This window comes from Lutjanus erythropterus, chromosome 21 (assembly GCF_056507025.1).
Source record: "Lutjanus erythropterus isolate fLutEry1 chromosome 21, fLutEry1.hap2, whole genome shotgun sequence".
Lineage (NCBI taxonomy): Eukaryota > Metazoa > Chordata > Actinopteri > Lutjaniformes > Lutjanidae > Lutjanus > Lutjanus erythropterus.
Window position 1 is genome coordinate 24967494 of NC_139337.1, and position 21021 is coordinate 24988514.

The 21021-nt window shown below is 38.2% G+C and overlaps 1 protein-coding gene across 1 annotated transcript in view; it reads right to left on the bottom strand.

Moving 5' to 3' along the window:
• Positions 1–21021, bottom strand: part of LOC146307724 (cadherin-7-like) — a 172032-nt gene that overhangs the window by 104115 nt on the left and 46896 nt on the right. The window contains exon 3 of the mRNA XM_084746904.1: positions 2496–2790. Coding sequence (XP_084603030.1) covers positions 2496–2790 — 295 coding nt within the window. The remainder of the gene's footprint in view (positions 1–2495; positions 2791–21021) is intronic.

Sequence of the window (21021 nt, forward strand, 5' to 3'; positions counted from 1 at the left end):
ATTGCTGTTTCTCTGAATGGAGTCTGGTGGCTTTGGTGAGACTGATAAATCGACTGTTTCTACTTAAAGAAAAAAAACGTTTCTCTTTAACAAAAAGGTTTTTTTTTCTGTAGCGATCATTTGTCGTCAGACACTTAGAATAACAAACTGAGCCTGTCAGTGACAAAAACAAGCGCTTTTAGTGGACGTACTTTGGTGGCTGCAATTGTGGAAAAGGGTTACAGCTGCAGTGGTTTCGCTCAATACTGGACCAATTTTGAAAATTGTTACTTAGACACAAAAACATGGAAAAAATATGGTCCAAGTCAAAAAAATACCAAAGTTACCCTTAAACTTTGCTTTGGGTAACTGGAGCAGCACCTGACTGAAGGATGAATGCCTGATAGATAAACATAAGTCAATTCAAGTGTTGCAAATTAGATATTTTGTCTATATCAAATTAATATCTCTAATGGAACTGATGAATAAATCTGTTTATAACCTCCTGTGTGTTTTTATGATTTCCACCCATGACAGGAAACTTACAGACCTGTCAGATCATCTGACACTTGTCTTGTTCATGTTAGATTTAAAACACAACATGTTGAAGCTGCTGTCAGCTATTTTTCTGAACTTATCTGAAACCTAAACCCTCTGTTTATTTTTAAATCAAGGCTAAAAACTTATCTGAGAATCATTGCTTCTGATTAGATTCGCTGCTTAAAAAAAATTCACTGATTTCTTTAATTGAATCTTTTATACTTTTTTTTTTTAATGATTTGTGTTGCCTCTGACTTTTTCATGTTGTTATTGTACTCTCAATGTCTTTTGTGCAATACTTTGAATTTCTAAATGTTGTACATGAATAAATTTACTTGCTTTATCCAAAGTTTCAAGGGCACGAGAGTTCAATCTTTGTACATGCTTTCAAAAACTGAATAGACGGTTTCAAAAAACTTGATGACCTCAAGAGAAGAAGAAGTCCGTGGTCTTATGTATTAGCATACAGTATTAATGAAAATATCAAAGAGGACACAAAACCTGCATGATCTGGCTAAAGCATGCCCAAACCCATGCAATTTAACCTGGACCTCACACTGATGTGGACCCGTGTACCAGAGCTTTATTCGCTTTAAAGTGGGCCCAGTGTGATTAGCTCGCACTGAGTCTAACAAAGCAAACACGCCTGATTCATATTAATATTCAAACTCCTGACACCCCCTCATGACCTCAAGACTTGAGAGAAATGAAGGCAAATCCAGTGAGGAGGAAAATTATCAAATGCAGATGTTGGAGCGAGGGCAAGTTATAGAGGGAGTGAGATTTATGCAGTGCAAAAAAAAAAAATCAAGAAAGTAAAAAGAAAAAGCCTTGTTTCAGGGAAATAAGACTTACTTTTTGTCTAAAAAGAAAAATTACCCTTTCAAGCAAGTTTTGCTTTGGAAAAGTAATCTCATTTTAAGAAAATATATCTAACTGTCTTAAGATATCACAGCTAATACTGAGCTGTATTCTATATATATTCAACCTGCAGCTATTGTTTACAGCAGCAGAGGACTGTTTTCCTTATTTTAAGAGTGAGACCATTTCCACGTCTCCTCAATGTAAGAATCTTATGAAATGGCACCAATTAAAGTTTTAATTTATCTACTTTTTCCACTATCAGTGAGTGTGAGTGTATCAGACTGTATGGAGGACAGAATCTGCTGCTTCACATGACCGTTTCAAAAATGCACGACAGATAGCAGAACTCATCGTAGTTTCTAAGGACATTTTCAGATCTAAATACGAACTACAAAGTCACGGTGCGGCGATGCATTTGGTTAGCGAGATCCTGCAGGCATCATCATTATCAGATGTGAAAATATGAAAGACTGTCAGAAAACTAGACGTCCAGCGACTAGAACTCTCTCTGCTGCTCACACATTTACTCCATCCCTGAATGATGGACTCAGTGTTGTCAGTATTTTTCACTGAAGCAACTACTTTTCCCCTGAAACATTCTAATAAAAATGCCTAAAATAAGAATGCGTCTGGCGCCTTAATTTAAGATGAAGTCTGTTTTTTATCATGCTTTTTGAATCGTCTTCTTGTAAGGTTTTTCTTTTTTCTTTTGCTAATTATTAATCTTAGTTTAATTCTTAAAGTCAACTCAATTAAAGATGCAAAATATTCTGTTCTGTTTCAAGAAAATGTTTTATTTATTAGCTTTTTTTGTTTGCTAAATGTTAATCTTAAATTAAGATCAATGAAGAGAACAAAGTTCTCATTTTAAGTTTTTTTTTTTTTTTTTTAAGGCTCATTACAGCCTTTAAGTGGATAGATTTATAAGCAACATTGGCAGATTATTTTTGCTTAAAACCCAGACAGTTTCATTATATTAAAGAATATTTGGCTTCTGTCTACTTGGGCTGTTTCTGCAACGTGACAGAGAGGAAAAGGATGAAAAAAAGGAGAAAATATGAGAAAAAGGAGCGGGGGTGGGGATAATTTTTAAGACAAATGGGGAGGCTTACCTAAGGGTGACATCTCCGGTACCCCTGCCAAGTACGGCCCATCAAGAAACTTCGGCTCATTATCGTTGATGTCCTGGACCTTGACCACAAACTCAGACCGGGGCTCCACGGGCAAGTTGGTGAGACGGTCGACGGCCTGAGCTTGGAGGGTGTAGTAGGCCTGCGCCTCCCGATCGAGGCGCTTCGTGGCGTGGATGTCTCCTGTGTTCTCGTCAATGGTGAAGATAGAGGTGGCACCTTCGCCAGATAGCACGTACTTCACCTTTCCGTCTCCCTTGTCCACATCCGAGTGTAACTGTTGGAATGAAAGAAAAACTCAGTAAAGGCAACTATAGAAGAAGGTAAATAATCTATGGGAGAAAAAAAAGCTTTAATATTTCAGTGGTGATGCTCGACTTTATAAAGAATGACCCGAGAGCCTTAATTTTAAAGGGTATTTTCACCAGCAATTATTAAAGCGACAGTTTTATGATATTTGCAAAGTTTCAGAGATATTTTTCGTCGTACTTGCCAGTTTCGAGAACTCAAAAATAGGGTGGATTTAAAAGCCAAATAAAAAAATTAAGTTCCAGAGACTTTTCCTGCATTCTGATGACTTTGAAAGAATGAAAATAACAAAATTATAAGTGCAACGGAATATTTATATTAAATACTTTATTAAAAACTTTTTCTCTTAGTTCTCAGGAAAAAAAAAATCTAAATATTTTGCTGCTCTGGTCTGAACTTGCATAAATCTCTCTAATATTCATCAGTTATTCATCCTGTCACTCATTTGTTTTCTGCTCCTCCACCTAAAGTAAACTGACACAGCAGATTTTACAAAGTGCTCGTCCCCTTCCTTTAAAACGTTCCTTCTTTGCAGGAAGTCTGGTTTGGTTGTTGTTTTCTTGGTGGAAACAGAAGACTTGCAGAGTCGGAGGGCTCACACACTGCACATTTTCAGAAGCGGGGTGAGTCTCCTGGGAAAACTGGGAGGGTCGTAGAGATGTCTGTTTTCTCCGATACAGTGGAACTAGACGGCACTTTACATTTCAGAAACTAAACAGTAATGAAATCATTACGCAGTTACTCAAGATAATCCATACAAATTTCCCAGTAGGAACTATTTTCTCTCTACCAAACTGCACCTGCCAACAGAATCACAGCTATATTTTCTAATCTAACTTCAGAAAAACAGTCATAGTATAAAGAGGATGCCAGCATATTAATAAAACTGAGTTTTTTATGCAATCATAACAGCGAAGATAAATTACAACACTGCTAGCTATCAGTCAGGAGTTTGAACATAACACAAAATGAAACACTGCCACATTTTTTGCATGTATTATGATCACTACACAGTGTTTTTGAGAACCAATGCAGTACCAGAAAATGTAATATTAAGATATTAAAATGTGTATCAATATTTTTTACACGCCTAATCGCCACGCAGAGGGAACGATGCATTTACTGATGGATGAGAGGTTGCAGGTCAGCTGAAAGTGACACCATTAATGATTTTTTTTTTGGCACCACAAGTCGAGTGTCATCTAGATCCATTCTACAGGCGAGAAGGCAGACATCTTCATCTTCATCTTCATCATCAACTCAGGCCAATCTAAAACAATCCAGACGAATAAACAGCACCGCAGGTAAAAGGAGAAAATATATGTATTTTTGATTTAAGGGTGATCTGTCCCTTTAATAAAGAATGACTTGAGTGCTTCTGTTTTAGAGAATTATTCCACCATCGGTTATTAAATAATGATTATACAAGTGAGGTTAAGACTTCAAATTACCTGTTCAGAGATAACAAGATAAATTGATTGAACTGGAAATAAAAATTTGATTTTGGTACATTTCATGACACTTATTTATTTAATAAATTGTGCAAATCTCTCATATTCTCATATTACACACTACTAATACATGTAAATGCTGCATGAAATATTCAGTACTCACACCACACGACTTTCATGTCATGTCTTTGCTGATATGTAAAGCACACACGCGCAACATGAACAAATACGCAACGTGTTTATTGGACAAACATCTGAATCAGATCAAAAGATCAAAAGATGCACCATTCATGCATGAATTAATTATGTTACAAAATCCCATCATGATTTGCATTTTGCGACAAATAATGGAATGAAATCAAATGAAATGGTGCCACTTATTGCACCGTCACTGGGACCAACTAATGTAATGATCATTACAAATTATGAAGCCGGCAATTTTCCATTAAGACCGGCAGCAATAACCAGCTCATCCTGCATAAAAAAAAAAAAAATACTACAGCTATTACAAAACATGTTTGAATCAATTATAATCGCTGCCTCGCAGTTGTGTGCTTCCACCAACCAGTCATGTCACAGTTTACATCCAGGCCTGTATAGACTCTTTACTATGTCATGAAGATTTTGAGGAGATGTAATAAAAGTTATTAAGTGTATTTCCATTTGCTATATTGACATACAGAGGACTAATAGAGAGCTGAACATTATGATGTCATAGTGAAGCTGACCTTTGACCTTATGGACATAAAATGCCATCACATCACCATTTTATCCTATTAGATATTTGTGTGCAGTTTTATCATAAATAACATAAGAATTCTTTAGTTATGGCCAAAAACATTTCATTCTCGAGTCCAAGCGGACATTTATACCAAATTTGAAGAATCAGACGTTCCTGAGTGTCTTTAAACTTTAAACTTCCGAATTATAATGAGTTCATCCTTGAGTCCAAATGTACATTCGTGCCGAATTTGAAGAAAGTCTGTTGAGGTGTTTTTGAGATATCCTTTTCCAAACAATGGGATGGACGTAAACACCGTAGACTTTATAGAAACAGACATGACAGCCCCTGAAGGCGAAGCAAAAGCTGGTGGCTGATTGCCGTATAGGTCACAGTACACATTAAATTAATCTTTCCCAAAGATGGCTTGTGTCATTTTAGGTAGTTCTTATCACACTGACGTTTGATCACGTGGTCATTTTTCTGCCTCAAGCCACAACAAAACAATCATTCATCAAATGGATCTTAGTAATTCACTTATTTTCTATCCAGAAATCTGTCGTTTTGTCACATGACTCGTCTACATTGCACCAAAGATTTCACATAAAGCTTTCTTTATCCAAAAATACTTCAGCCCGTGTGGAGAACCTATGTTTGGCGCCTTTGTTTAGATGATGACATCAGGTGTAGGTCTTTCTTTTCCCATAGGTACTAAAGAATCCAATATCCAAACTGCCACTTGAACAGCGGTGAGTGAATGCTCCGTTGAATGAGAGCTGGACTCAATGTTCCACGCTGTGCTTCTTTTCATCCATTTTCTGCCCTTTATAATAAAAGGAGCACACACGGTTTAGTGGACGTGAATCTTCTCTGTGCAATTTCTGAACCACACGTCCGTATAACGTGACATCTGCATATCGAGGGTCAAAAATTAGAGAAGTTTAATAGTTCTCAGTGTCATAGTGTAGCCTTCAGTTCACCTAATAGCAAAATGGATTCTACAGGTTTTTGCACTCTAGCAAGAGCTGAGGTCATCTACCGAGAGATGAGTCCTTTTTAAAGGCCATGTAAACCACCTGTCTCTAAAATTACACATTTCCAAAGTGTTGAGTTCATCATCTTCAAATCACATCTTTTTCAGCTCAAAGCATGTGGGCTACCACTACAAAATTAGCTAGAATATTAAAAGGAGTTGCTCCAGTGCTCCATACACAGGCGTACTCAGCGTACAAATAAGTTAGACAAGCTACATTTTTAATCATTGATCCCTCGTAGTCACTACAACGACCTCCTGCTTAAGTTGGAGTTTTAATCTCAGAAGAACGAGTCATGGGCGTAAAGATGACTTTCAGACCCCTCCTCAAAGTACGACTCCAAAAAAGAAAAAGCCTTGAACAACCCTAAAAAAAGAACACTCGAAGCTGGTAACCAACCTTGAATAATCCCGTTTGAAGTCGGAGCTGTCTGATGGCCATCAACCCCTTCAATGCGCTGAACATCAGAGCGATCACACAAACTGCCACATATCTTAAGGGAAAGGCCGCTGCTGGTATTCAAAGATGGACAGATGGACCATTTTCAACTGTCAGCGTTTAGCAGAGTGCACATTTCTGTCTTTACTCCATCACCTCCAACATGACAAAACACCTCAATTAACAGGAAAGCAGGCAGAGCAGGCTTTTAGTGGATCTTTTCAGGGGATGTTTTTTCCTGATTCTCAATATTTGGTGTTAAAAGTGGACAGAATAAAGCTTCAATTGAATCTCTAATAACCACACATCAATAGTGCTCTCAATCTTCCAAGTGTTTTATATCCTGTTGCCTCCAAACCAATAAAATCAGGAAGTGCCAGGTGGGGGAGACAGATGGATGTCTGTTAAAAAAAAAAAAAAAATTAACTTTCCCTTCTTACTCACAAGCCAAGCTCTCTCCAGCCGACTGCACTGAGACAAATGGTTTCTGTAAAGAGTAAAGTACACGGCCAATAATCACAGTACAATCATCACAAACACATTGCAAACTTGCAGCCTTCCAAAATAATTGCAAATGCTTCTGCAGTGATTTAGTACTGCACTGCTGACCCTCATACCAGTCGTTATAAACACAGCTGCGAAACACGTCTTGCGCCACACCGGCTGACTCGTGAGGCCAACAGGACGACATCGTCAGCAAAGAGAGGAGGTACCATCCTAAAGGTGCAGCACACTCTGCCAGATCTGCTCGCTGGATGGTCGAAAAGCTTAAAAAAGGTCCTTCCTGTGCAATTTTCCAGGAGTGTAAACTTCTCTCTAACTCTTTTTTCATTCTTAATAAAACTTTCTCTAACTTTTCGTCTGAATAACTGAGCGCTGCACTATAAATGCTTCCTTAAAATGAAAGTGTATTAATCTTTCATCATGTCCCGTCCTTTTCATCCGTCCTTTGAATGTGGACAGCCGGAACAGCTAAACGTATTTGATTTCCAAGGTGGTCTGACAAGCAAGTCTTATGAACTAGAGCTAAACAAGCATAACCCGGCCCTGACACTACCAGACTGGAGATACACTCCACTCCTCGGCTGCGCCTTGAGATTTTGTCCCTCAACATAACAGACAGAATTGGCACAATCTTCAACAGGAATGCTCTGAAATCTCTGCAAACACAGCTGGTTCATGACAGATTTTTGTGAACAATCCCAGCGTGATATGCATTTTACTACACGTAAAGAAATCAAATAAAATGGTGCAACTGTCACTGTAACTGTCACTTGCTCACAAAAAAAAAAAAAAAACTCAGTAACGTTTAAGACATGTAATGCCTTTGTAACTGTGTTGTGTGAACTGCTGTTACAACTGGCACTGCGGTTCATCTGCAGATTTGTCAGGGTGAGTCATAAAAATGAAAAGGCAAAGCAGTGCAACTTCACTGATTATTTAATTTAAATTTATTTCCTCTGGAGAGTTTCCTCTGTTCCAAGTCCATCTACGCATCACTACTTTGTATCAATAAAACAATGATAATCACCAAATAGACTTGATATATTTCTTTCATCAAAAATGTAAATATAAAGTGAGTCCTACGGAAAAGAATATCTTCTACATTTTGCCAAAAAAAGTGACTTCTTGGATGTGCTTCAAGATTCTGATGATTAACGGAATTAGTGATAATCTTCACCAAGACTGTTTCTTAATCTCTCAGTTCTCATCTTGAATAAAACGGCTCCACCACACCAGGAGATCCTTAAGACACTTCATTAGACACTATGTGCACCTTCTTCAAGCCACCAAAAGCATCCAATCTGAACTCTAATGGTCACACTGGTTTCCGTGCAATGAGAGCTGATCAACTCTTCCAGGAGCCGGATGGAAACCATATTGCTTCAACTGGATCTGAGGTTCATCAATTAGTCAGAATTTCAAAGTACTTCAAAGTATGACACTGTAGGCACCCCGTTCACATCAGTTCTGGAGGCAGCCCCTCTAGCTTTATGTTTTAATCTGCCATTGAAGTCAGGTAACGTAGCATAAAGAGCAAGACAGTAAGCATATGGAGGCTGTGGGGTTGATGGATGGGTCAAACAAACACAGGACTTTCACCCAGGAGGCTGGGGTTTCGACATGTGTGCACACATACATAACTAACATACTTAGTCTGGCCCAAACAATGATCTTTTGGGAAGCCTAGCCAAGTATTTGGTGCATAAACCCTTTACTTGCAAAGTCTCCTTGGACCTTGCATATTTATTATCGCTAACTCGACGGTGAAGCCCTGCATGTGCAAAGGTGACACTAGAGGGACGTAACGTGTCATAGTTTGAGGCATTGGGCCACTGACCAAGCTACTATATTTGACGAGCTGGGAGTAAGAACGTGTTGCCTTGTCAGCACCCTTGTCAGGCTGGTTTGTTTCCTCAAGGAGCATGAGTCACTGTTCCTGAACTCCAAGTGACACTGAAGAGGCGTGTTACCTGTGACAGCCGGAGCCTTTTGCATCTCAAGGCGAATTTCCTCCGCTCCCCCGGCACCACACGACTCTGGTGCTTTTTAACTACCTCGGTAGAGGGGTGAGGCTTAGAATGAGTCCGACAGCACGTCTTCTTCTTGGACGGCGTGACATTTGGGTTCAGGGGATCGTGGCCTACCACTTTATGACACCTAGCTGAGGTTAGCAGCTAACTATCGCTGGTGGAAACAGTCAGGGCAGAGGTCTGGTCTCCCTTCTAGAGTCTCGAATGGTACATGATTTTTAATATCCTTATCACACCTGACCCGGTACTCAAGAGCACAAAAAAGTGCAGCTTAAGTACTCTGTGCAGAAGCACTTTATAGAGAAGTTTATATTGGAACAATTTAATTATTTTTCATTGTTGTGATTATTTTTTTATTGTCAAAACAGAACAAATGAGTAAGTATGTGCTCATTGTGAACAGTGCTTTTCAATTATATACTGGTCTCTCTTGTTTTTTATTGTGTAGAGCGATGACAAAAGCCTTTTGTGCAGCATTTCTTTTATAATCCAATGTACTCACGCTGGATTGTTGTTGAAACTCTTCCTTCAATTTATCTGTAAATGTCAACATCTCATTATGGGATAAATAACAATGGTATTTCAGGTTCCAAGCCAGCGCTGCAGGGTTGGAGAATGATTAGGTCAATATTATATTGGTGGCACTGAAGGAGTACATGCTGAACAGAGGATACAACACCAAAGGTCTTTTATTAATGGAATCCATCAGTGGGCTGATGGATGCCGCGTTAGGGGCTTGATGATTGCATTGGTTGTGTCCTCAAGTCCCAGCATGCATATGTCGCCTCTCTTATGGAGCTCACCATGTTTGTTCACCATCTCCTGCTGTCAGGAGCAAACTCGAGGTAAATTGTCAGTGGTGGAGAGTCAACATTTAATCTTGAGGAAGCCATCCGTGGCCGTTTGTTTCCGGCAAATGCCATGGACAAGAAGGACAAAGCTGACGGGCCACAAAGCATGCAAGTCGGGTCAGGGGTCGAGCACACTATGTGGTCTTTTCTGTGAACTGTTTGGCTTGCTCCATTTCCCACTCTCTGCCTGGCAGTACAAGGACACGCAGAAGTAATGCAGCTATCCTCACATACTCCATCTCTAAATCTCATCAACACTGAGGACTACATAAAATATGTATAGCTTGGCAGGGCTTATTAAAAGTATACCCTGGTCAAATACTTTTCTCTCTCATTAATCTAACCCATTTAAAACCGTCGCTGCTCATTTTCAGGTGGTATTTGAAGTTTCAACTCTTATTACTTTTACTGAGCACCATAGTTGCTTCACTTGCAAAAATGTAAAGACTCCTCTATAATTCTTTTCTTTGCTTCCCTTGAGGTGTGTGTAACACAGCATGCAGCGCGGCGGCGTAGCTCAAAGGCACACCGAGGGATCGTGAAGGAGGGGTGGGATCTGAACGTGAACCCTTCTGAAATCAGCGCTGACACTTATCATCACTTTGTATGCAGGCAGTTCTCCAGGGACCAGCCTGTTAGCTTTGTGTTTGCTTGTTTACCTTGTAGCAAGGGAGACGGGTAAGAAAGCATAAAAGAAACCCATAACAACTCACTGATACACGCTTGTACTATCACCAGAACTACCGCACAATGTGTTCGAATTGTTCTCGCATTTGAATTATCAGTTTTTGCAATTTTTGCTGACATGAAAACTTACGTGGAGTCTGTGTAATTCTGTTTTGTTCATCTTTACACCCATTCGGTTTTGCTCTGCAAGTCGGAAACTATACAGGCATCAAATAAAACAAAAAATAAATAAAAACAGAAACGCTCAAACCCCAAGATACATGTTTCAAGTTTAGGTGAAACTGTGCCAGAAACCCCTACGCTGTAAAAAATCATAGAGGAAACTTTACTTATGAACTTAACATAAATATATTAGTTTCATTTATTACAATTAACTAAAGATGAACTTTCTAGTATTTATTTGCAGAACACTTCAGAAGTTGACCATGACTTTTTTCTGATAAATAAAGAACTGATAAACAAAGTTAAGTTTCCAAAGAGACATGATCAGCAGACTTCCCAGCATGCATTGTGCATTGTTTGAGAATCCTTAGTTTTCATAGTTTGAAGAAAACACTGAGAAACATCATGAAGGTTTGAATCTTCTACCCTTTTAGAAGCAAAAGCAGCAGCTGTTAGTTTATTTTGCGTGTGAAATGAAAAAGTGAGTGAGAAAATGTAAGGATATCAAAAGCATTTGTAATGTTTGTCAGAGTGACTGAACAGTTGTTGGTTCAACTTAATATCTAAGACTTACTGAACATGTTTTCTCAAAGAACTGAATTAAAATCAAGTTTATTTCAGCTAACTACAATGCACTTTACAGGATTATGTACGTGCAAATAATGCAGTTTGGAACTAGCTGGGAGATATTTATTGGTCCAGCATTTTAGGCAGACTCACGGTGAGTTTTTTTTCTTTCACTTCCTGCTCTGCTCTTTTTCTGTTTCTTGATATTTGCTGTCTTAAACAAATAAAGATAATGTCATGGATTTGATCATGGTGAACTTTGTCTTCAACATTTTCAATAAAAAAAAACAGCTCAACTAGGTTTTGTCTCATGTGTGTCTTAATGGAGAATCAAATGAAAAATAATTTTACATATAATTTCCAAATATCCAGTTTGAGTTGGACAAACATTAACACATTTCAGGTAGTTGTAATTATTTCATTTTTGCTTAATTACATTATATTGCTTGATGTACTTAGTTTTATTTGGAGCTACATGTATTTATTCAATGGAAATCATGTCATACTTGTATTTGTTTTGGTTCATTTGTGTTGTTTTTCTGTTTCTTGGTATTTCTTATCTGAAATAAAAAAGAAACGTAGTTGATGTTATGAGTTTTGACTATACTGAACTTATTCCTGCAGTATTTTGTTCTGTCTCACGTGTGTCTTAATGAAGGATAAAATGAAAAACAATTTTACATTTCATTTCCAATTGATTATATTGTTTTGAGTTGGAAAACCTAACATAAACATAAATACATTAATGTTACCTTAATGTTAATGTTAATTAATGTTTTCACTGTCTTTGATGAAATGAGTTGAAGTTAATATAATGATTTTATTTTAGCCATATCTGAGAAAAAAAAGTTGGTTTTCTTGCACGGGTGCACTTAGTTTGAGTTGGGTCTACATATATTTACTGAATGGAAATCCAGCCCACAATTTAATTGAGTTCATCCAATTAGTTAGTTTTGGGTTCACTTGCATCTCTCATGTACTAGACCTATCAGGCAAATGATTCACAATTTTTGAAAAGCCTTTTTTTAATCCCTGCTCACCAGCAACAGCCGTGGCTGTTTTGGGTCATCCCATTCCTGTGAACGTGATGCCAAGAACGCCGTGAGGGAATTTCTTGTCTCTTGGCACAAATGACCACTTGGACTCAAGGATGAAACTGTTAAACGGGTCAAATGTTAAGATCACTGCCACTTTATATCCATCCCGTTCTCGTTAACTTAATTTATCAAGAACGCCTTGAAGGAAATGTCTTCAATCTTGGCACGAATGACCACTTGCACTCAAGGATGACCTAATTAGATTTTGGTGGTTAAAGGCCACTGTGCATCCATCCTACTCACCCCAACCTGATACCTAAGGAACGCCTGAAAGGAAATTCCTCAAATTGTGGTACAAATGTTCACTTGGACTCAAAGATTAACAGATTTTAGTGCTCAAAAGTCAAGGTAACTTTTTTTGTCTAGTTGCCCAGGATCAACAGATGTGATTGAGCTCTTAGCTAAACTCTAATGTTTAAATTGTGTGCTGTCTTTGTAAAATAAATAAATAAATACATAAAATGCAATGAAGCTGAAACAGAGACCTTACAAAACATATTTTTGGCCATAACTCAAGATGTCATACTGTAATAAAGGCAATAACAAAATAAAAAAAAACAAATACAGTTATGAGAAAAAATAGCAATCAAAATTTTGTTGATTACAAAAGGGTTAAATCTAAATCTATTAATCTATTTTCCACCCTGCTTAGCAGAGATCTGCAGCCTTCTTGGTTTGAGTATATTTATGTCTCTCTTGAGGAGAGTCCAATTTCTCCTATTCACTAGTTTGCACACAATCCAAAATGGATACAATTGTCCATACCTACAGGCAACCTGTGAGCAACACTGGATCCAGTGCACCAAAACAGCCTCCGCCGCTACTCAAGAGCCCTTAATCAACAATCGCCCTCAAGATATTTCGCGGTGCAGCTCGAGCGGCGGGGTTTAACGGCGTCTCTATGAGCAAGGTAGTGCAGCGTGTTTCACAAGCAACCCAAAAATAAAATGTGAAGCGTTGACGGTGGCGCACCCTGACATCGTTTCCTGTTGAAAAATTGATGTTGAGAAACCGGCGGATAATAATCCTCCCCACGGTGTAAATCATAGACCATACAATCGTCTTATACCCAGCTGAAACCATGAATTGATTTGCTTATGGATAAAGGTTATTACCGGCTGCTGAATGTGTGCCATCTGGAGGAGTTCAGACTCATTAAATAAAACATACATGAAGCTCAAATAAAGAAAGGCAGCAGACGGGGGCAAGGAGGGTCATTTTGCTACAAAACAGAGCTAAAAATGCGGACGGGGGCTTCGGTGCAGCTGTCGGTGACATGAGCTCCCGACATGCTTGGCTTTTCATCTGTTCAGTCGAGCCATGTTCTGGTGAGTAGCCATGGTGCCGCGCTCTGTGAGAGGCTCAGCCGCTCCTCTTTCATTTCAAGTTGGGAGGTGGGGAATTAGCCATCACCATGGAGAAACTGTTAGCTCTCACACAGCGGCGTACAGTCCATGGGATCTGTACACACAGGCTTATCTTTATTGTCCTTGAATTTAATAATTGATGTCTTTATGTCTCACTGTAGACGAAGCATTATATTATTTCATCACATCTTTAAGCCTGTCTCCTTTTTCTTTTGTTCCTTGTGTTCTATATTTGTTTGTTTTTAATATAATTCATATTGACTGTGCGTGGGTTGCCTGATTTCATTCGTTTTTGCATTTTTTGACACTCTGAATTTCAAAATAATGATAATCTTTCAAAACAATCTGACACACTGTACATTTTGTGCACCTAAACACACAAAAATACCATAATTCCATGACATGTATTTGTTTTGGGTTGGTGCCACATGAGTCATCTAGAGGAGACAGATTCCAGCATAAACACACCGCTTATAAAAGCATAAACCTATTTGCAATTTGTGAGGCAATTTAAGAGATTTACTGAAATGCAGATATTTTCCTCAAACTGCACAATGTCTCAGAGAAAGCCTTGTGTATTTTTTTGAGCAGCTGTATTGTTTTCTGACTCATTTGCAGTTAATGAGTCTATTTCTCCATAATAACTGTAAGTTATTTACTTTGCCAGATGGAAACATTTTCAAGCACAAAGATATTTGATGTTGATGAAGGAGATGTTTCGCTTTTTAGCTTTGCTTCTTCTTAGCTTTGAGTCATTTCCTGTCTTTATTACTTCAGACAAGTGTGGCAGTCTGGTATGCTGAGCTTTACACTCAAAGGTAGAATCGGAAGGATTTGTCCGAGCTGTTCGTAAACACGCGAGAAAGATAGCTGGCTGTTTAGTCTCATTCCTAGGATGTCAGATACTGACATTTTGGGTTGGTAAAGCGCTCTGAGCACAGTAAAATAATGAGAAAGTAAGTAAAAGTAATGCAGGCAGAGGGAAGGGTCTCGGCAGATACAACCACTACCACACACTTCTAGTGAGTCATAAGTGATGATTGAAAGGGATTATGTTTCTGAGTTTTTAGGAAAATGTTGCATATTATGCCTTTAACCTGAAGAGCAAGTTGCAAGATATTTTGCAACAACAGACAGTTCAAAAGTTGATAATAGAGTCTGTATTTCTGCAGTTAAGAGTTGCATGTAATTCACCATTCAAAGATTTTGAAAATTTTACTGGTGAAGACTAAACTGAAGAAAAAAAGTGCCCTCTTATGCAGAAATTGTGCATGTAAAAGTGTGAATTCTTTGACCAGCTTACACTAAAGCATAGGTAGTGACAACAAGTGAAACTTAAGATAAGTTAAAGTAGAGTGTCACTTTAAAGACTAAAAAAACAGTTAAATTCTTATCAAAATAGGAAAAGATGTTTAAATAAACTAGGCAATAAATAAGCAAATTAAAAATGAATGAGGGTACATTGTCCTATTTTTGCTTTACCTCCATGTAAGTAAATCTAAAGGTGTTTTACTGCAACGGATGCTTGGTTACATTTACCAAGAACACTGACTGGACATCCACATAAAACATCACATCCACCAACTTTCTTCCTCACTCTCTGACATATCACATCTTTTCCAGGAAGTGCATAACAACTAGCTAGCGATGGCTCCCAGGAAACGTACTGTTACCTTGATAAAATCGCAGATTTCTCTGAGTGTTGGAAATATTTGGGATAATGTAAATACTCAACTCAACAAACTCTATAACATATGTTGAGCATTTTCTAGTCATTTAAACGTGAAAATGTTACATATTATAGCTTTAAACCGAAGCATTTGAAGATTAAGTCGATACTGAAGCACTGAAGGGAGTTGAGGTGTCAGTTGCACTGTAGCAATAAAAGCAGTTGAACTTAATCCCTCAGAGCCTTTTCAATTTTTGAGTTGAAGCCCTGTATGCAGTTGAATTGCCTGTTGAAGCGCAAAAAATGAAATCAGTTGAACTGACGGGTGACGGTAAAGCGTCTGAAATAGCTGAAGTGCCTGCACTGAAAACAGTTGTCAGTGACAGCAGATGAAATATAAGTTGAAGCAGCTGAAGTGACACTTTAAAGAGTAAAAAGCAGCACACTTTATGTAATTTATTGAGCTAAATTAAATAAGGAGAAATTCTATTTACCGTCATGAATAAGCTGATTGAAAAAGAGTGAAAAAGGCAGTTTAATAGACTGTTAAATCTATACAAACAGATGTGTGTGAATGCTTGACAGCAGGTACAAAGCAAGTGCAGATAGCTTTTCTTGAGAGGATAAATATGAAAATGCAAAGAGGCAGTTTTCAGCAGGGATAAGGCAGGGTTCACTGCTCCCCCTCTGATGTGGTGACTGTTCACATAAGAGAATCGGCTTTCAATCAAAGTCAGAAATGATTTTTCACAATTCTGACTGCCATTTATACACTTTGTCTCCATCAGAAAGCGGCGGCTCATATCAGCACCTGCCGGCTGAGTCATAACACCAGAGAGATAATGGCTCTGTTTCCATGTGGGGAAAATGAATTTGGATTTTTCATAGAAATGGGCCTCAACAATTTTAGTCAAGATCTCAAAGGCAAAAAATAATGGTATATACACACATTTTTCAGTTTTTATTAAATTAATAATTCATGTTTTTGTCAGTATTTTCACATTAAGTCAAAAAACTAACATGAACGTGGGTGTCAGTTACATTTATTCATACATCGGGCTGTGCTTAATATAACCCTGAAACATAATGCACTCAGCATGTGGTGCACAAGAGGATCTGACAGGAAACAAAGGAGCAGCCTGTGTATTGTGTTGGTGAAAGTTATTGTCGGCTGCAGAGCCAGAAAACAGGCTGTTCACGTCCAAACAACATCTCAGTTTTTTAAATGAAATGACTAATAGTGCATTGATGATCATTGGCAGTGAAAGTCCACACAGACACCCGTCTAACATTTGTATAAAATACATTAAAATGCATTTATGAATCAAAACTTGAATGCAACATATCTAATTACGTTCAGAATAGTAAGAATTTACCACTGAGTCGTCTGGAGATTAACATCCTGCTGTTCTCTGCAACTAGCCAATGTCAGAATTTGTGAAATTCAGGTTTGGACTGCAAGACTGCAGGCAGTGGAGGCAGACTGGTGCAGTTCAATGATATTTAATGAAGTCAAAGCACAATACAAAAGGCTTATATAAATGGCAAGGAGAGTGCTCAACCAGAGCAAAGTCAAAAACAACAAAAACAACAATAAATCCAAAATGTGAGAAAGGAAAATAGGAGTCCAAAAATGCAAAAATCCCCAGGGCAGCCATTCCCAAACTGAAGAACGCCACGGCCCAATTTGAAATATGAAAATCTTCTGAAGCCCACCAAAACCTTTCATCACAACTCTGACCAATAAATGAAGAATGATGTGTAATTTAAATATCATAGTTTTTTCCTATTGGCTCTGATTGTTGTTTTTATTAATTGTAAATATTTTATGGTAATTTCAAACTTATAAAATTAAAACTTGGACATGATTCAATGCTGTTTGCATGAACAGGTGTTGCAAACAATGGCTAACTTTGCTAATGCAAACCATGATTTGTTTCCTTTTTTTTTTTTTCAGCTCCAACTTCTGACCTCTGAGGTTAATGAAATGCAGCATAAATACACTGAATACTGAATTTTGTGATCTGACGGTTATCAGGCTATTAAACAGACATTATCATCACACATCTGCCCCAAATATACGAGCCAATAGGGGCAGACTAAACCTACTACCAGGTTCGGGTTCATTTATTTCAGTGAGCCAGTGGTGTTGGAGGATTAATGGGCAGTGCGCCATTAGTGCGCCTTCGCAGTCCCCCACAGTGCAGATCCCAGTTTGTCCGTGTGTTTGCAGGTAAAATGAGAGCGCTTAAACTGTGACCATTTAGCAAAGTAGTGTTAAAGTGACATGACATTAGTGAGGAAAAACTGTTGCTTGCTATTCTGAAACACTTCACCAATCTTTTTGTGGTCCAAGCTTGAAGTTACAGCAAACAGGTAATTGCACCCTGAGTTTCCCCTTAAATTTCCCCATTAGCTTCAAAGTCATTTTTTCCCCATACAGCAAGACAATGTATTTTGTTTCTGCTCGCTTTCCTCTTCAAGTCGAGCTGTCTTTTGTTTTTGTTTTTTGCTATTTTTGTCAGTCAGTGTGCATTACAATAACAGTATGAACAGTAGAGGCTTACAAAATGCACAAGGAGAACATTTCCCAGGAGGAATTATAAATAAAGGGATTCATAAATATATTTTTACATTAGCTGGCCCACTTGTTAAAAAAGACAATTGTCTTGACAACATGTGTTGGTGGTTAGCTGATGAGTTAACTGATGAGTCAGCGCTTGGTTTTTAGCTGCATAATTGAAAGCAGAGCAAAGTAAGAGCATGGCGAGCTGTAACCTTTACAAACTGAGTCCGTGAATCACCTCAAACCACAAAACCTGGAGAAGAGTGAGAGAAATGGAGGGCGGTGTGTCACCTGTGCTGCACGCTCCGCGGTGCACTATAGTGCGCCTCAACTACAGCAACAGAATGCACACGTTTACTTCCTCTGACTGAGTGGAAATCTGATGTTTTCACATCACGCGTGAGGAAGAAAAGCATTTAAACCTGAACCCTGCACATCTGGGGCTGATACAGGTGTTTAGTGTGGTGCTACAAACTGCACTCTCATAAAATACTCCATTAAAACTGAATGGTTAATTCTTACAAAATGTAATTAGAGATATCCTAAATTAAAGTTTCAGCTACTCATAAATGCATTGTGGGTATCTGCAGTGTGAATCCTGTCAGTATACAGTCTGAGCTTTTCTCCGACATCATTACAAATATCTTTAATTAATTAGTCGAAATCTATTAGATGTCTTGAATTGTTGTCCTCACCGCAGAGAACGCGGCTGAAGATATCCTGAAATAATAATTCAGAGTGGTCAGATTGTAATTATGACAAGTCAAATTGCATTTGCAGATGTCCAATATGTAATTAGAGATGGTCAAGTGAATCCTATTGAAGGTTAAAGGGGCTTTAGAGTGGGAGAAAGCATATCTACTACAGCCGTTAAAAGTATCAGCCGTGAATCAGAAATGGACAAATTCAATTTCTGATGCTGAGCAGAAGTACTCAGCAGCTGTATCAATGCCCGTGTGAGTGCTACAAATAGAATAGTATCACTGCAAATACTCTAAAAATACTACACATACAACAGACAGATACACACACACGAAAAACTACTAGTTTTACAGCAACAGAAGCAGCATCTATCATATAAAACCTACTTATCTACTGCTTTAAATACGCCTCACATGTGACAAACATTTTTCTAATTTACTTCAACACAATACCGGGGTGTTTGGAGTAGCCCTCGGCACACACACATGTTAATTAAAGACATGCAGGAGTGCTTCCCGGGCCTTTCAATCTGGTGCCCTGCTGCCTTTTCTGCTTTGCCAGCCTTGCCACCATGCCGATTTGTCATCCACATCAATGAAAGTAATCAAGCTAGCAATCAGGGCAAGCTTTCACTTTATTTTTTATTTTGTGTCTGTGTGTCTGTGTGTGGCATTGAGCTGCCCTCATCACAGAGATGCACATAAATGGAAGACAGGAATAGGCATCCCTTTCAAAGTATTATGGGTGAGGGAATCAAAGCTCTTTTGTCACAAAAAGGCTTCTTAGATGCTATCGTTGTGACGACTGCTTTTTTTTTTTTTTTTTTCTCATGTGAGTGCAGGCTAGAACTGACAGACTACTGATGGACCAATCTACATGAAAGAGTGAACCATGAGGAGGAAAGTGTATTTACATATGAGGTGGTGTCAATAGCGGAAATCATCTTTGCAAGCTGTTACGCTTCTGGTCCGCAGGAGAAAATGTGAGACGAGGACAAAACAGTGGACACAGTTCAGCAAAAGTACCAGTGAGAGAAACATTCTTGAACGTAAAGGTTAAAGTTTTTCACCGCGAATGTAACGGCGATTTACTATGAGGCGCTGAAAAAGCAAATTGCATTTAACCTTGCAGTCCACGGCCAAAAACCGCATCTATTTTTCAGCCTCTCAACGTCCGTCAATGGCCTCAAATATGAATGTATTGCACATTTTCTTGCTCAGAATAAGTAGGGCTGTTTGATTTATTTGATGTGAATTGTTCCATTCAAGATTTATGATGGATTATATGTATTTAGGATTTAGTTTTGATGAAAGAAAATAAAATAAAACTGCATTTTATCAGAATTTTGAAAATGGCACACAGTAATCCAGCTAATCAGTGACATCTGTGAGGGTTTCTTTTTGTAAAACTCACAGGAAGAATAAGCTTACAGCAACCTCATAACTAATAAATAAACTAGCAAATATTTACTTAAAGTAACTTCTAGTCTCAGACCACATAGTTGCAATAATAAATTGATTATGAATTGATTATTAAATTAATATGTTTGAGTAATTATTCAGAAAAAAGTGAATATTTTCTGATTTTATGCCTGTAAGGCAGTATATTAAATATTTGGGTTGTGGACAAAACAAGACCTTTGAGAATGAAAATCTTGGACTTTGAAAAACACTGATTCATCAAATGATGAATTGACAATGAAATCCCTTGTTAGTTGCAGCCCTATAGGGGTCAACAGCCAAATACCTGAGTGTCAATTATTTCCAAAGCATCATTATTGATTAATGTGTGAGTCATTTTCTCAATTAATCAATTCTTTGTTGCGTCCATAAAATGTCAGAAAATAGTGAAAAATGTCAATCACTATTTCCTAAAGCACAAGATGACATCCTCAAATTCCTTGTTTTGTCCACAAGCCAAAGATATTCAGTTTACGATGACGATGACGATTTATGAAATTAGAGAATTTTCTGAAACTAGAATTAACGCCTCGCAGTAAAGTTGCAGTTTACACCCATGTCTGTCCAGACTAATATATGTAATATAAGTATTTGCAAAGTATGCATCAATAAAGTATGACATTTGTTCAGGGGACATTGCTACAGGTTTATAAGTCACACAATGACAAAACTACATACAAAAGTGAAAAAAAGAGCGAATTTTCCAGCTAGGGACAAGTGCAGGACATACAGTACAGTATAAGAGGCTACAGAGGGCTATAAATATCACTTGACATATTGTTCTGAACCTCCGGTCCCAGGCTCCAACTCTGGCTCATCCAAAGCTACAACCCACTGAAAACACTGAAACACTGGGTTTCTGTAAAATTCCTATCGACTGTGCCCTTGGTCATA